Here is a 17,443-nt window from a genome sequence, read left to right as displayed (position 1 = left end):
CACGCACACACATACTCACATAATGGTCACTTAATCAAACACCAATAATACATGCACACTCAAACACATACACACACTCTCACTCACAACCCCACACACATATCATTAATCATAATTTTCAAGTCAAATCACATTTTATTTGTCACATTCTTCGTAGACAACAGGTGCAGACTAACAGTGACATGCTTACTTCATCACCAATTATCCTACTGCCTGTACCTCTCCCCTGTTCCCCCCTGCAGGTGTAGTTCGTGTGCGACAGAAGGCTCTGTTGGACCGTGAGGCGTTTGTGGAGCCGCGGGTGGAGCTGCTCCTGGTGGGGGAGGATGTGGGAGGACTCAACAGCAGCGTGCCCCTCACTGTGACAATCATGGACCAGAATGACAACCCTCCTGTCTTTAACCCCCCCAGCCTCACTGTGCACCTCCCTGAGAACAGCCCCACTGGTGAGTGTGTTGATGGGTGGGTGGGTGGATTGGTGGTGGTGTGTGTGGGTTGGTTCTTCAATCCTTATGGGGACCTAAAGTCCTCCAAAGTCCCAACAAAGATAGTAAAAGAAGGAAATCACACACAGAACAAGCAGTATGGCTAGTGGCATTGTCATGCTGAGGATCATGTCAGGATGAGCCTGCAGGAAGGGTACCACATGAGGGAGGAGGATGTCTTCCCTGTAACGCACAGCAATGAGATTGCCTGCAATGACAACAAGCTCAGTCCGATGATGCTGTGACACACCGTCCCAGACCATGACGGATCAACCACCTCCAAATCGATCCCGCTCTAGAGTACAGGCCTCATTCCTTCGACAACAAATGTGAATCCGACCATCACCCCTGGTGAGACAAAACAATGACTCGTCAGTGAATAGCTCTTTTTGCCAGTCCTGTTTGGTCCAGTGACGGTGGGTTTGTACCCATAGGCGACGTTGTTTCCGGTGATGTATGGTGTGGACCTGCCTTACAACAGGCCTACAAGCCCTCAGTCCAGCCTCTCTCAGCCTATTGCGGACAGTCTGAGAACTGATGGAGGGATTGTGCGTTGCTGGTGTAACTCGGAAAGTTGTTGTTGCCATCCTGTACCTGTCCCACAGGTGTGATGTTCAGATGTACTGATCCTGTACAGGTGTTGTTACACATGGTCTGCCACTGCGAGGAACATCGGCTGTCCGTCCTGTCTCCCTGTAGCACTGTCTTAGGAATCTCACTGTACGGACATTGCAATTTATTGCCCTGGCCACATCTGCAGTCCTCATGCTTCCTTGCAGCATGCTCACACAGATGACCAGGGACCCTGGGCATCCTTCTTTTGGTGTTTTTCAGAGTCAGTAGAAAGGCCTCTCTAGTGTCCTAAGTTTTCATAACTGTGACTTGAATTGCCTACCGTCTGTAAGCTGTTTATGTCTTAAAGACCATTCCACAGGTGCATGTACATGAATTGTTTATGGTTCATTGAACAAACATGGGAAACAGTGTTTAAACCCGTTACAATGAAGATCTGTGTAGTTATTTGGATTTTTATGAATTATCTTTGAAAGACAGGGTCCTGAAAAAGGGCTGAGTTTTTTGTTGTTGCTGAGTTTAAAAATTACACTAATCATCCCAAGTCACAGATACATAGAGCTACCGGGATTTTCCATGCACTGGCAGAACAGAGACGCTACCTTGGGTAAGATGAGGGTTGGTGGTGTGTGTCTTTTTGTCAATAACAGCTGGTGTACTATGTCTAATATTAAAGAAGTCTCAAGGTATTGCTTATGAGAACCTTATGATAAGGTGTAGACCACTCTATCTACCAAGACAGTTCTCATCTGTATTATTAGTATCCTTCTATTTACCACCACAAAACAAAGCTGGCACTAAGACCGCTCTCAACCAATTCTATAAGGCCATAAGCAAATAGGAAAATGCTCACCCAGAAGTGGTGCTCCTAGGGGCCGGGGATTTTAATGCAGGCAAACTTACATCCGTTTGACCAAATTTTTACCAGCATGTCACATATGCAACCAGGGGAAAAAAATCCTAGACCACCTTTACTCCACACACAGAGATGCATACAAAGCTCTCCTTCGCCCTCCATTTGGCAAATCTGACCAAAATTCTATCCTCCTGATTCCTGCATACAAGCAAAAACTGAAGCAGGAAGTAGCAGTGACTCTCTCAATACGGAAGTGGTCAGATGAAGCGGATGCTACACTACAGGACAGTTTTGCTAGCACAGACTGGAATACAGTTGGAAGTCGGAAGTTTACATACATTTAAACTCAGTTTTTCACAATTTCTGACATTTAATTTGAGTAGAAATTCCCTGATTTAGGTCAGTTAGGATCACCACTTTATTTTAAGAATGTGAAATGTCAGAATAATAACTTCTGACTCACATTCCCAGTGAGTCAGAAGTTTACATATGACACAGTTACAGATGACACAATCTCAATCGCACTCCACACTGCCCTTTCTCACCTGGAAAAAATGAACATTTCCATGTTGTCTGTAGCTTGTGAGGTGTGGAAACACTTTGTTGCTTTTATGAATTTTGTCTTGTTGCTTTTTGTTCTATGTTGCTCTGTCTGTATGCTACATCTTGCTTGTCCTATGTTGCTCTGTCTGCATGCTATGTCGTGCATGTCCTATGTTGCTCTGCGTGTGCTCACTGCTCAATGATTGTCTATATTGTAATTGTTTTTAATAACCTGCCCAGGGAATGCAGTTGAAAATTAGCCGGCTGGCTAAAACCGGCACTTTTACTGAAACGTTGATTAATGTGCACTGTCCCTGTAAAAATAAAATAAACTCAAACACAAACGCCTATGTCAGAATGCTGTTCATTGACTACAGCTCAGCGTTCAACACCATAGTGTCCACGAAGCTCATCACTAATCTAAGGACTCTTGGACTAAACACCTCCCTCTGCAACTGGATCCTGGACTTTCTGACGGGCCACCCCCAGGTGGTAAGAGTAGGCAACAACACATCTGCCATGCTGATTCTCAGTCCCCTCCTGTATTTCCTGTTCACCCACGACTGTGTGGCCAAACACGACGCCAACACCATCATTAAGTTTGCTGTTGACACAACAGTGGTAGGCCTGATCACCGACAATGATGAGATGTCCTATAGGGAGGAGGTCAGAGAACTGGCAGTGTGGTGCCAGGACAACAACCTCTTCTTCAATGTGATCAAGACAAAGGCGCTTGACCGTGGACTACAGGAAAAGGCAGGCCGAACAGGCCCCCATTAACTTCGACAGGGCTGTAGTGGAGCGGGTCGAGAGTTTCACGTTCCTTGGTGTCCACATCACCAACAAACTCTCATGGTCCAAACATACCAAGACAGTCGTGAAGAGGGCACGACAAAAACCTTTTCCCTCTCAGGAGCCTGAAAAGATTTGGCATGGGTCCCCAGACCCTCAAAAGGTTCTACAGCTGCACCATTGAGAGCATTGTGACCGGTTGCATCACCGCCTGGAACTGCAAATGCTCGGCATCTGATCGTAAGGTGCTACAGAGGGTAATGCGAATGGCACAGTACATTCCTGGTGCCAGCGTCCTATATAGTAGGCTGTGTCAGAGGAAAGCCCATAAAATTGTCAGAGACTCCAGTCACCCAAATTATAGACTGTTTTCTCTGCTACCGCACGGCAAGCGGTACCGGAGCACCAAGTCTAGGACCAAAAGGCTCCTCAAACAGCTTTTACCCTCAAGTCATAAGACTGCTGAACAATTCATAATGTCGCCACCGGTTAATTTACATTGACCCCCTCCCTTTTGTACACTGCTGCTACTCGCTGTCTAGTCACTTCACCCCCACCTACATGTACAGATTACCTCAACTAGCCTGTACCCCCGTACACTGACTCTGTAGCGGTGCCCCATGTAATAGCCTTGTTATGTTATTCTTATTATGTTACTTTTTATTATTACTTTTTACTTTAGTCTGCTTGGTAAATATTTTCTTCTTCTTGAACAGCACTGTTGGTTAAAAGCTTGTACGTAAGCATTTCACTGTAAAGTTTACATTTGTGTATTCGGCGCATGTGACAAATAAAGTTTGATTTGATACATCCACAAATACATTCATTGCCACATTGATTTTTTGACTTTTTAATGAATGATATATACCCATTGATTCTTGAGAATATAACTTAGAAATGCCTCAGGCTTAGTTCAACTGTCGTACTCCATCAGAACGCAAAATATAAGCTTGCTTAATTCAATTTTTTTGTAAACAATGTAATTGTAAATAAATACTGTATAGCCTCAAACTATACTTTCTATATCATGGATGGTAAATCCTTGCATCCATAGCTCTGTCTATTTGAGAGTGGTTACATTTCTCCAGTCCCAACTGTGTATTGAAACAGTGGCGGGGTGCCGCTTTGTTATTTTTTGAGCTGCAGATTTCCCTTTTAAGCCTAGTCCTACACAAAAAAAATCGATTTAAATGGAGATTCTCCACTGAACATTATTTTTAGTTCAGGACTAGGCTTAATCTATGTCTGGAAAACATACCCTTTGTGTTCAATCCTAACCTCTGTGTCCTCTATTCTTTCGTTTCTCTCTGTTCTAGGTGTGGTGGTGACCCAGCTGTCTGCCAGTGACGCTGATTCAGGCTCTAATGCCTGGCTGCTTTACCGGCTGGAGAGCGGTGCCCAGGACCGCTTCGTAGTTGACTCCCTCTCTGGTGCCGTCCTGGTGGGAAACTCCACCCTTGACCGCGAGGAGCGTGGCTCCTACCGCCTGGTTGTCGTGGCTACTGACCGTGGCACACCCTCATTGTCGGGCACGGCCACCCTGTCGGTCATCCTGGATGATGTCAACGACTCACGCCCACGTTTCCTGGAACCCGTGACAACTATTAACATAAACGAGTCTACACCACCGGGCGTGGTGGTGGCAACGCTCGCCGCGAAGGACCCTGACCTACGACCCCGGCTCGAATATTACATAATCTCTGTGGAGGCGAAGGATGATGGAAATAACCCTGTTGTTGGGCTGCAAGAGTCATTCGGCATCGATTTCCACACGGGTTAGTAGTCAACAGACACTGTCGATCATGTTTAGTATTGTATCTTTACTGAGTTGCCTGTCAGATTGTGTGGATGTTTTGTAAATATGTGTATATGTGGCTCCTGAACAATGTCGCAAACGGAGCAGCTGCACTTTCAAAATAGTATGTTTTTGCACCCCCACTTTTTTTCCCCAGAAAAGTATCGTGATCTATTGGGTAATTTGTCATTTTCAATGATAAGTCATGTTTTGAGCTAGTCTGTATTGAAATAGATCATTCAATTTTATATAATTTTATATAATTAACAGATTGTAGTTGAGCTTACACACAAAAAACGAACTAATTGGAATTCGTGGCAAAGAGGTCTAAGGCACTGTATCTGAGTGCTAGTGGAGTCACTACAGACCCTGGTTTGATTGCAGGCTGTATCACAACCAGCCGTGATTGGGAGTCCCATAGGGCGGCGCACAATTGGCCCAGTGTCATCTGGGTAAGCCGTAATTGTAAATAAGAATTTGTTGTTAACTGACATGTCCTGCGCGCACAAGCTCCCGTTAGGCCTACAGAAATACATCTAACGGATGGGATAAAAAGTTATGTTCGATGCCAATTGATGACAGTTTTATCACAAATTCAAAATGGCTAGTTGATTGAATTAGGGAATTATGTGTTCAAGCAATGAGCTGCAGTTTTGGAATAATTGCATCTGGTCGATTTTCTTGCGAACACCTGGTGCCATTTAGAATTGGTTAGCCTAGTGCTATGCTATAACCCCCCTAAACATAGATAGGTTCCACATTAAGCATATGCAAAAACATTTGTTTGATAAAGATAAAGAGCATATTTTCAACAGAATCATTAAGCCTCCTCACCAAACAGATGTTGTGGCCGTAATTCATCACCATACAGTGTTCAATATGGAAATGTCCATTTAGAACATTCCAAAGAACAGGCAGAATAAACTATATCGAATGACTGTATATCGAAAAGAAGACAGATATTAGTTTGTAACCCTGAAATATTTTCTTTAAACTCACAAAATTGAGCCGCGTTTCAAATGATCAGTCTTTGAGAATTACTGTTCCAGACTGCAAACTTTTTTCATTTGGAAAAATATTATGTTCTATTTTATTATGTTTTATACTATAAAATAGGTGTGTCTTGACTGTGATAAGGGTTTGGGCAATAAGAGCGTCTTGCTTGCTAAATTACCAAAACAAGTGTATGCCATTGTACAGCCATAGGCTTCCACAAGCAAGCAACACTGCTAAGGTTACTGACTTTTTGAAGATTGTAATTCCAGCAATTCATGCTGAAGTGAGATTTTCCCCGTCAATGAAATTTGGCACACCGGTTGAGAACTCAATACCCTAAATGGTCAGCAGATGGCTCCGTGTTCCACTAATTAGATGACAGATGATAACAACAGAGAGTAGCAGCGGTGTAAAAGAGGAGGGAACAATGCAAATATTCTGGGTAGCCATTTGATTAGAGGTTCAGGAGTCTTATGGTTAGAAGCTGTTTAGAAGCATCTTGGACCTAGACTTGGCACTCCAGTACCGCTTGCCATGCGGTAGCAGAGAGAACAGTCTATGACTAGGATGGCTGGAGTCTTTGAACATTTTTAGAGCCTTCCTCTGACATCGCCTGGTACAGAAATCCTGGATGGCAGGAAGCTTGGCCCCAGTGATGTACTGAGCTGTACACACTACCCTCTGTAGTGCCTTGCCGTCGGAGGCTGAGCAGTTGCCATACCAGGCAGTAATGCAACCAGTCAAGATGCTCTCGATGGTACAGCTGTAGAACCTTTTGAGGATCCATGCCAAATCTTTTCTCCTCCTGAGGGGGAATAGGTTTTGTTGTGCCCTCTTCACGACAGAACAGGTTATATGGGATTGATTATCATTTGTTTGTAAACTATTAGAAATGTAGCTTAAAACCTCTTGGGATAGGGGGCAGCATTTACGCTTTTGGATAAATAGCGTGCCCAATTTCAACTTCCTGCTACTCATGCCAAGAATATAATATATGCATATTATTAGTAGATTTGGATATAAAACACTCTGAAGTTTCTAAAACTGTTTCAATCATGTCTGTGAGTATAACAGAACTTATGTAGCAGGCAAAACCCAGAGGACTAACCATTCAGAATTATTTATTTTTGAGGTCACTCTCGGTTCAATGGGCTCTCATGGGGAAACGATATTTCTTAGGAACTTGTTTGCAGTTCCTACCGCTTCCACTGGATGTCACCAGTCTTCGGAATTTGGTTGAGGTTATTCCTTTGTGCAATGAAGAAGTACGGCCATCTTGGAAAAGGGTAATGCTGTTGAGAGTTGGGCAAGACTTGAAAAGTAGCGTTAGTTTCCTCTCGTCCTCTATTGAAAACAGATAGACCCGTCTTCAATTTGATCGATTATTAATGTTTAATAATACCTTAAGTTGTATTACAAAAGTATTTTGAAATGTTTTGGCAAAGTTTACAGGTAACTTTTGAGATATTTTTGTGCAAATTGGAAGCTGTTATTTTCTGGATCAAACGCGCCACATAAATGGACATTTTGGATATATATGGATGGAATTAATCGAACAAAAGGACCATTTGTGATGTTTATGGGACATATTGGCGTGCCAACAAAAGAAGCTCGTCAAAGGTAAGGCATGATTTATATTTTATTTCTGCGTTTTGTGTAGCGCCTGCAGGGTTGAAATATGCTACACTCTTTGTTTACTGTTGTGCTATCATCAGATAGTAGCATCTTGTGCTTTTGCCGAAAAGCCTTTTATATTTATTTGAATTTGCCGCTCTGCATTTTCCCTGGCTTGTGGCCAAGTGAGATGAGACTGTCCCCCTATCCTAGAGAGGTTAATTAAATTGATTAATATTATTGTGTTTCTCTTCCAAGAAAAACTAGAATGCATTTTACAGTAGCCTATGTAGGCCTCAGGGTTTCCATTCGGAAAATGTGGCATTGTATAACGTGACCGGTATGGATTAGTCCTAGACTACTAAGCGACTGCGAGTGAAGAGCAAACTAATCCTAACATTTCCACACCGTAATTGTAGGCTAACCAATACCCAAACGGAGATTCAGTGAAAATAAAATGTGATTGATTAATCAAGACCTGTCCCCATGCTTGTCTAAAGCAGCACGAAATGGTCCTTAATAGTTGACCAAATGCAGGTAGACTATTGCTTCAAATCCTATTATAACAATTGGATGACTCTGGGTGTTTCAGTAAGCAACAATTTGTTACTACTTTATTCCAATATTTCTGTCATTCAATTATATTTATTCCCATAGTAATTTGTTATGGATCCATCACGATGTGGTTAGAAAACAGTGCATTTGGTGGGCTATGCAAAAGAGATGGGAGAAGTGACATGCCTCACAAACATCCATTAATACATTTAAAGTCCTTAAACTCAGCAAGAGTCTATTGTCCTGCTGATAGCCCATCAAGGGTGGATGGCTTCTTTTGTTTTCCAATTTATTGGAAAGGCTGCTAAACCATTTACACTTGGCCCCCAAAATTGTTGCATACTTACAGTACAGTGCACTTTCACTCCATTCTCTGCCCGACTCTCTACCAATGCCACCAGATTGTTCTGTAATAGGGGGCCTGTGATCTGTGGTCTGTGATATTGAGTTAGAAATGTAAATTTTTAGAGTACATTGAAAGTTTGCTCTTTTTTGGCTATTAGGCTACACTTTACAATAGAGCTCAACACAGACTGGCCGCAGCATCTATCAGCAGTCTAAACTGTGGCAGAAATTGTTGAAGTTTTCAGACCAAGCCGAGCTATTAGACTATCCTTTTGTAAATTAATGGAGGTGTGAATGTTTCAGTCAGTATCTCTCCTATTGCGCTAGAGTCCTGCATCAGGCAAAAAAAAAAATCAGCTGGAGGGTGGTCCCGGAGTTGAGAGAGAACTTGGGTAAATACAATGGCGCAATTACGCTTGACATGTGGACTGACAATTTTGGAAAAATAGGATTCTTGTGCCTGACAGCACATTACATAATGGAGAGTGGCTGTTATCCACCACGGAGTGGGACAGTGAAGCTCAAAACTGCAAATAAAATAAGGCCAGCTATTATGAAAGAATACTTGTGGATCTTGTTGATTTCCTCTATCACTTCAAGAGGCCTACTGTCCACCTGGTAATTGTGTGGTTCCAAAGGATAAAGCGTCACCTTCAGATGGATGTGTGGTTTCAGAGAGAAGCCAGCTGCGAGCCTGCGACCAGACATGGTGGAAGACATCGTTTTCCTGCACAGCAATTTGAAGAAATTCAGTGATGAATGGACTGATTTTGAAGTTATTGTTTTAGTATATTTATTTGTTGTCTAATATTAGAAGGCTACTTAAAACCTCTTAAGGATCCGCCCCTTTAAAAAATATATATCTTCCTGAAATGACATACTAAAATCTAACTGCCTGTAGCTCAGGCCTTGAAGTAAGGATATGCATATTCTTGGTACCATTTGATGAGAAACACTTTGAAGATTGTGGAAATGTGAAAAGAATGTAGGAGAATATAACACAATAGATCTGGTAAAAGATAACACAAAGAAACAACCAACCGTTCTTTTGTATTCTTATTTGTAACATAATCTTTGAAATGCAAGAGAAAGGCCAAAATGTATTATTCCCGCCCCTGGTGCAATACACATTTTGGCCACTAGATGACAGCAGTGTATGCGCAAAGTTTTAGACTGATCCAAAGAACCATTACATTCTGTTAAAAATGTATCAAGACTGCCCAAATATGTCTAATTTGTTTATTAATAACTCTTTATGTTCAGAATTGTGCACTCTCCTCAAACAATAGCATGGTATTATTTCACTGTAATAGCTACTGTAAATTGGACCGTTCAGTTAGATTAACAAGAACTGAAGCTTTCTGCCAATATCAGATATGTCTATGTCCTGGGAAATTTTCTTGTTAAACTTAGAACCTCATGCTAATCGCATTAGCCTACGTTAGCCCAACCGTCCCATGGAAGGGACACTGATTCCGAATGAATTTTTAAAGCTATTAGACTTGTCAATGTGCCACATTGCATTGTGAAAACATACAGTGGGGACATACACTGCCGATTTTGCAGGTTTTCCTACTTACAAAGCATGTAGAGGTCTGTAATTGTTATCATAGGTACACTTCATCTGTGAGAGACGGAATCTAAAACAAAAATCGAGAATATCACATTGTATGATTTTTTTGCATTTTATTGCATACATAAGTATTTGATCACCTACCAACCAGTAAGAATTCCTGGCTCTCACAGACCTGTTAATTTTTCTTTAAGAAGCCCCCCTGTTCTCCACTCATTACCTGTATTAACTGCATATGTTTGAACTCGTAACCTGTATAAAAGACACCTGTCCACACACTCAATCAAACAGACTCCAACCTCTCCACAATGGCCAAGACAAGAAAGCTGTGTAAGGACATCAGGGATAAAATTGTAGACCTGCACAAGGCTGGGATGGGCTACAGGACAATAAGGCAAGCAGCTTGGTGAGAAGGCAACAACTGTTGGCGCAATTATTAGAAAATGGAAGAAGTTCAAGATGACGGTCATTAACCCTCGGTCTGGGGCTCCATGCAATATCTCACCTCGTGTGGCATCAATGATCATGAGGAAGGTGAGGGATCAGCCCAGAACTACACGGCAGGACCGCAGGACCTGGTCAATGACCTGAAGAGAGCTGGGACCACAGTCTCAAAGAAAACCATTAGTAACACACTACGCCGTCGTGGATTAAAATCCCCCTGCTCAAGCCATCGCATGTCCAGGCCCGTCTGAAGTTTGCCAATGACCATCTGGATGATCCAGAGGAGGAATGGGAGAAGGTCATGTGGTCTGATGAGTCAAAAATAGAGCTTTTTGGTCTAAACTCCACTCGCCGTGTTTGGAGGAAGACGAAGGATGAGTACAACCCCAAGAACACCATCCCAACCGTGAAGCATGGACATGGAAACATCATTCTTTGGGGATGCTTTTCTGCAAAGGGGACAGGACGACTGCACCGTATTGAGGGGAGGATGGATGGGGCCATGTATCGCGAGATCTTGGCCAACAACCTCCTTCCCTCAGTAAGAGCATTGAAGATGGGTCGTGGCATGAAAACGACCCAAAACACACAGCCAGGGCAACTAAGGAGTGGCTCCGTAAGAAGCATCTCAAGGTCCTGGAGTGACCTAGCCAGTCTCCAGACCTGAACCCAATAGAAAATCGTTGGAGGGAGCTGAAAGTCCTATTGCACAGCGACAGCCCCAAAACATGAAGGATCTTGAGAAGGTCTGTATGGAGGAGTGGGCCAAAATCCCTGCTGCAGTGTGTGCAAACCTGGTCAAGAACTACAGGAAACGTATGATCTCTGTAATTGCAAACAAAGGGTTCTGTACCAAATATTAAGTTCTGCTTTTCTGATGTATCAAATACTTATGTCATGCAATATAATTCTAATTAATTACTTAAAAATCATACAATGTGATTTTCTGGAATTTTGTTTTAGATTACGTCTCTCACAGTTGAAGTGAACCTATGATAAAAATTACAGGCATCTACATGCTTTGTAAGTAGGAAAACCTGCAAATCGGCAGTGTATCAAATACTTGTTCTCCTGGCTAAAAATAAACCATTCCATGAATTAAGAACAGATATATATCTGTTATATATCTGTTCTTAATTCATGGAATGGTTTATTTTTAGCCAAATGTTGAATAGACATGCAGACTAATAAATACAGGAAACAGGATCTGGGTCTGGGAAGGTGTGATGTCGTTGATGTTTGTATGTGTATGCTTTGTATTGCCTCAAAATATAAAATGACAAGCAACACACATCTGGTTATCGTTATGAATAGGATTTATTTGATTTATTTTGTTTACATTCTTCATTGTAACCACAATGTCACAAATAAATGAACACACACAACATGAGCAGATTACCTTGGTCAAAACAGTTATATTTTAAAGACTATCAGAAAGAATGTTGGTACTTATTTATTTTGATCCAAAGTCACGAATGAGTGAGTCCCTTTACGCTGACAAATATAGCTTTATGCTGCGAAATTGCCTACTAAATAGGCCAAGCCTGAACAAATATAGTAAATTGCCGAAATACACTAGTAAAATTCACAAATAAATATAGTAGATCAGGTCTTGACAATATGGGCAACCTTTTTCCCCTCCCTATCCTTGCTGGACTCTTTCATTCAGTTTCTTCTTCACATCAACAAATAAGGACTCAATGTTTCAGAAACTCACTTCATATAGAGGAGCTATCACTCTTTCACACTGTGGTAAATAAAGCCAGTTTGTCATTTAGAATTATTTCTTTCTGTTTTTAGAGGGAGAGAAACCAAAAGCCTACCGTGCCTAATTGTCAGTATACCTTAGCCCCACCCATCTCTTTAAGGGTCACATGGGAGGCCATGTACTTAACAACCAAAGATTTCAAGATGAATGGCTGGTTTATACTACAGGTGTGTTTGTAAATTCAATCTGGGGTGTGCTCAGAGTGGGCTCTGGGCATTCATAAACTCAGAGTGTTGTTAGACGCTCTGGTAGAAGACTAGGTTTGATCTGAGCATTCTGACCTCACAACAGCAGTCAAGCACCAAAACTAACTGGCTAATGTTGACTAACTTGGTAGCTACTTCCAGACACGAAGATGAAAACAGCTCACACTGACCATTTTACTCATCCTAGCAGAGCTGGTTTGGCTGTGTTGATGTTATCAAGTAGCATTGGTGACTGTAACTGTGCTACTGGCAACAATTTAAATACTCTTTTTTTGCCAACTTTTACTGACACCGAATTCGTAAATTCGTCAGATATTCTGAAATCTGAGAAAATATCCAGAGCTAGTTTACCAGCTATGTCTATAGACAGTTGACACAGTGACATCATGAACATTCTATTGAAATGGTTAATTGCGTAGTGGAGTTTTTTGTTCAGACATGTAGCTAGCTAGCTAAACAATGAGCCATAATAATGGCTCTGAGATACGAGTCATTTTACTACACAGATAATACACATAATGTTAGCTAGCGAGCCAGCCAGCTAACGTTAGCTAGATAGCTAACAGTACACTTTAACTTGAAACGAAAATGACTTTCTGACAAAATCAGAAATGTGTAATATCAGAAAATGTAGCTAACTAGACTATCTTACCCATATACATGGATGGACGCTTCTCCCTGTCACGGATGCCATCATTTCCCTTAGCTTGAAGACGTAATCCAGAGACAGGTGTTTTATATAATAGCCTTCTGTGTGTTCTCTTTTCGACTCCCTATGCATATTTGCAATCAAACGCCAGAATTTTCTCCATCTCCTTAACTATCATATTCTAATTCCACTGGGCATTCCACAGATTTCAAAACTTGGTCCTCCATAAAGTGGAGAGCAACCCTTTTGCAGTTCCACTACGGGATATTGTTCAATAAAGCTACTTTAGAAAGGATTACCTACACATAATGACCGGCTCATGTTATACACAGAAGCATGCTACATGGCAGACCAATCTGAACTCATCTCTCGGCATGTCCAGCCCATCCATTATCTCAGTCAATCATGGCTAGCGGGAAGGTTCCTGACTTTTTCCTTGGCTAAACCAACTAGGCTCGTAATTTAATATTTGTATTTGCAGATGGCATGCACGTTTGTTATTAAGGTATATGAAAGTTCACATGTACCAGAAGACATTTCTGATGAAAAAAGCATTTTGATTTTTAAAAAAAGTTTACGTTCAAATCGCTCTCCTGTTAAGTAGTGACGCGGGACACTAGTTCCCTGAAATTAGTCACATATGTTTAAAAGTTACCTTGTCCATTTACCATCTGAGTAAACTTATGTATTTGGCTCGATCAAATGTAGCGTTAAGCAGCGGTTTCGAGGACACAAATTACACCTAGTCCTCGACCAGAAAGAATTTTGGCTGGAGATTTTCCATTTTTTTTGTCCAGGACTGTGCTCAATCTGTGTCCGGGATAACCTCCCCATAATGTTTAAATTAGTGCAATGGCATGATGTCTTACATGAAAAAACAAGTTTACATGACCAAGTACATTAATGGGGTAAATCTACTCTGAGGTTGTTTTTAGGCTTAATTCTTAATCAACAATGTTCAACAAACATATTTTGTTGAAGTTCAGTAGATCAATAAAGCTACAGAACACTAGCAGTAGTCAAGCTGCTTATACTGAAGAAACTTGTTAGTGCATGGGTCAAATTAGCTTTAGAATTTCTAATATTTCACTTAAAATGTACTTTGTATTGATTTTTTTATTGACTGAATATATATTCAATTGGGATGTGTTATCTGTAATGCGTGTTATCTGTAATGCGTGTGTCTGTGCATGCGTGTGTGTGTCTGTGCGTGTGTGTGTGTCTTTGTTACATGCTTGTATATGTGAACTGTGAATGTGTGCCTGTGCATGTGTGTTCCCACAGGTGCTGTGTTTGTGCGTAACCCACTCAACAGAGAGTTGGTGGCCACCTTTGAGATTCTTGTGTCGGTGCATGACAACGCCAGTGATGTCATCGACATGTCAGTCAGCGTACCTAATGGTGAGTCTTCATCTAAAATCACCCTATTTCAATTTTTTTAAAGAATTGTTTGGTATTCCATCACCTTTTTGTGGCCCTATATGTCTCTCAAGATTCAACACTTTGTCAAACTAACAGAAGTAGATAGGAATTGACTTACTGCAGCTCATGATAAAACCAAGCATACTTACCTTACAAACAAACCTCGATCAGTACAATAGACTCAAAATAGGTTGAACGACAATGATCTTAATCTCTCCTGTCTCATTACAATAATAACCCTCTCAATTACCGCTCAACCATTAACAGCGAGACTGATAGTGAACGTGCTGGATGTGAATGACAATGCCCCGCGGTTCAGACCCTTTGGAGTGGCCAACTTCTCAGAGAAGATTCTGGAAGGCGCTCAGCCAGGCACCACTCTGCTGTCCGTGTCAGCTGTGGACCCAGACAAAGGCCCTAACGGACAGGTCATCTACCAGCTGCTACACCTGCCCAGAGGGGACTACCTCAGACTGGAGGACCCATCAACTGGTATAACACACACACACACACAAATCTCAATCAAAAAGGGCACATCATAACTTTTTAAGACACACACATTTGATTTACTATGTAACCGGAACAACAGAAATTGTACCCCTTGTAAAAATACAACCTTAGTCCAAACACCAAGCAACCTCAACAATAGATTTTAGCCTTTTGGTATAATGGTTTTCTCCAACACCCTCCTCAACAAATTGGATGCAGTCTATCACAGTGCCATCCATACAGTTTGTCACCAAAGCCCCATATACTACCCACCACTGCAACCTGTACGCTCTCGTTGGCTGGCCCTCGCTTCATACTCGTTGCCAAAACCACTGGCTCCAGGTCATCTGCAAAACCCTGCTAGGTAAAGTCCCCCCTTATCTCAGCTCACTGGTCAACATAGCATCACCCACCTGCAGCACGCGCTCCAGCAGGTATATCTCTCTGGTCATCCCCAAAACCAATTCTTTCTTTGGCTGCCTCTCCTTCCAGTTCTCTGCTGCCAATGACTGGAACGAACTACAGAAATCTCTGAAACTGGAAACACTTATCTTCCTCACTAGCTTTAAGCACCAGCTGTCAGAGCAGCTCACAGATCACTGCACCTGGACATAGCCCATCTATAAATAGCCGAAACAACTATCTCTTCTCCTTCCCCTTTCAGAGATTTTTGTAGTTCGTTCCAGTCATTGGCAGCAGAGAACTGGAAGGAGAGGCGGCCCAAGAAAGAATTGATTTTGGGGGTGACTAGAGAGATAAACCTGCTGGAGCGTGTGCTACAGTTAATATATAAATAAAGGTGAAATAGAAATATTTAATATATATAACCACCTGCTACGGCAACTGCACCGCCCACAACCGCAAGGCTCTCCAGAGGGTGGTGCGGTCTGCACAACGCATCAATGGGGCAAACAACCTGCCCTCCAGGACACCTACAGCACCCGATGTCACAGGAAGGCCAAAAAGATAATCAAGGACAACAATCACCTGAGTCACTGCCTGTTCACCCCGCTACCATCCAGAAGGCGGGGCCAGTACAGGTGCATGAACGCTGGGCCCGAGAGACTGAAAAACAGCTTCTATCTCAAGGCCATCAGACTGTTAAACAGCCATCACTAGCAGAAAGAGGCTGCTGCCTACATGCAGACTTGAAATAATCGGCCACTTTAATAAATGGAACACAAGTCACCTAAATAATGTCACTTTAACCATTTTTATATATTTTGCATTACTCATCTCATGTGACTATACTGTATTCTATACTATATATTGCATCTTAGACTATGCTGCTCTGTCATTGCTCATCCATATATTTATATATTTTTATTCTTATTCCATTCCTTATTCCATTAGCTATTTGTTGTGGAATTGTTAGATATTGCTACACTGTTGGAACTAAATGCACAAGCATTTCGCTACACTCGCAATAACATCTGCTAACCATGTGTATGTGACCAATAAAATGTGATTAGATTTGTTTCTTCTTCAATCCGATACGTATTATGGTACATTTCGGCTCAGTTGTAATCCAGAGAGGTTAGAGGAATTATCTAGATCCTCTATGAGGCTGTGCAGGGATCCAAAGTATGGATATAAAAGAAAACATGAGTCGTCAGCGTACAATGACACCTTTGTAGTGGCTTCCTTTCGTCTTTACCATAGCCACTGCCCAAGCCTGAAGCGGGGTTGTTTGGTACGCATACAGTCCACACTCAAGGTTTCCAAACGGCCAAACATTCAATGACATCCAAGGATATGGTGCAACAAAAATGTTTATTCTTCTTATATCTAACAAATAAATTATTCTCCAATCAACTTAAAGCATAGAATACTTGATATGGAAAATACATATTATGACCCGTCTGTATGTCTGTATGTCTGTATGGTCATAAAACTATAACGCTCCCGCATCTAGCAAGGACTCACTCCTCCGAAGGCCCAACTTCCTGCCTTTATCCTAACACACTTACCACAATACAATGAATAGGCAAGAGGGGGGGGGGGCAAAAACTGAGTTACACTAACAACAAATGAATATATCTCAATCAGGTAAATATAAATCATAAAGGTACGTACCTAATATTTAATCATGTACATTAATATTTCATATATTTACACAAATATACATGGATCTCAGTATGTTCAGTCTTTTATACAAATATGTCCAAATCGGCTCTAACAGCCATAATAAATAGATATGCTGATAGAAGAAAACCTTGTTTCACTCCTCTTGATAGTTTTATACTTTCTGAGAAGTAGCCATTAATAACTATTGTACAACTGGGGTTACTATACATAGATTTATTCCAAGTCAGAATCAGGCAGGTACAGGACAATC

General features: G+C 41.7%; 1 protein-coding gene across 1 annotated transcript in view; it reads left to right on the top strand.

Annotated features, from left to right (window-relative positions):
- Positions 1 to 17,443, top strand: part of LOC109865854 (cadherin-23) — a 555,430-nt gene that overhangs the window by 493,149 nt on the left and 44,838 nt on the right. The window contains exons 46-49 of the mRNA XM_031799369.1: positions 243 to 446; positions 4,566 to 5,024; positions 14,479 to 14,595; positions 14,884 to 15,108. Coding sequence (XP_031655229.1) covers positions 243 to 446; positions 4,566 to 5,024; positions 14,479 to 14,595; positions 14,884 to 15,108 — 1,005 coding nt within the window. The remainder of the gene's footprint in view (positions 1 to 242; positions 447 to 4,565; positions 5,025 to 14,478; positions 14,596 to 14,883; positions 15,109 to 17,443) is intronic.

The sequence above is a fragment of the Oncorhynchus kisutch genome, linkage group LG20, assembly GCF_002021735.2.
Source record: "Oncorhynchus kisutch isolate 150728-3 linkage group LG20, Okis_V2, whole genome shotgun sequence".
Taxonomy (NCBI): Eukaryota; Metazoa; Chordata; class Actinopteri; order Salmoniformes; family Salmonidae; genus Oncorhynchus; species Oncorhynchus kisutch.
This window is presented reverse-complemented; position numbering and strand designations above follow the sequence as displayed.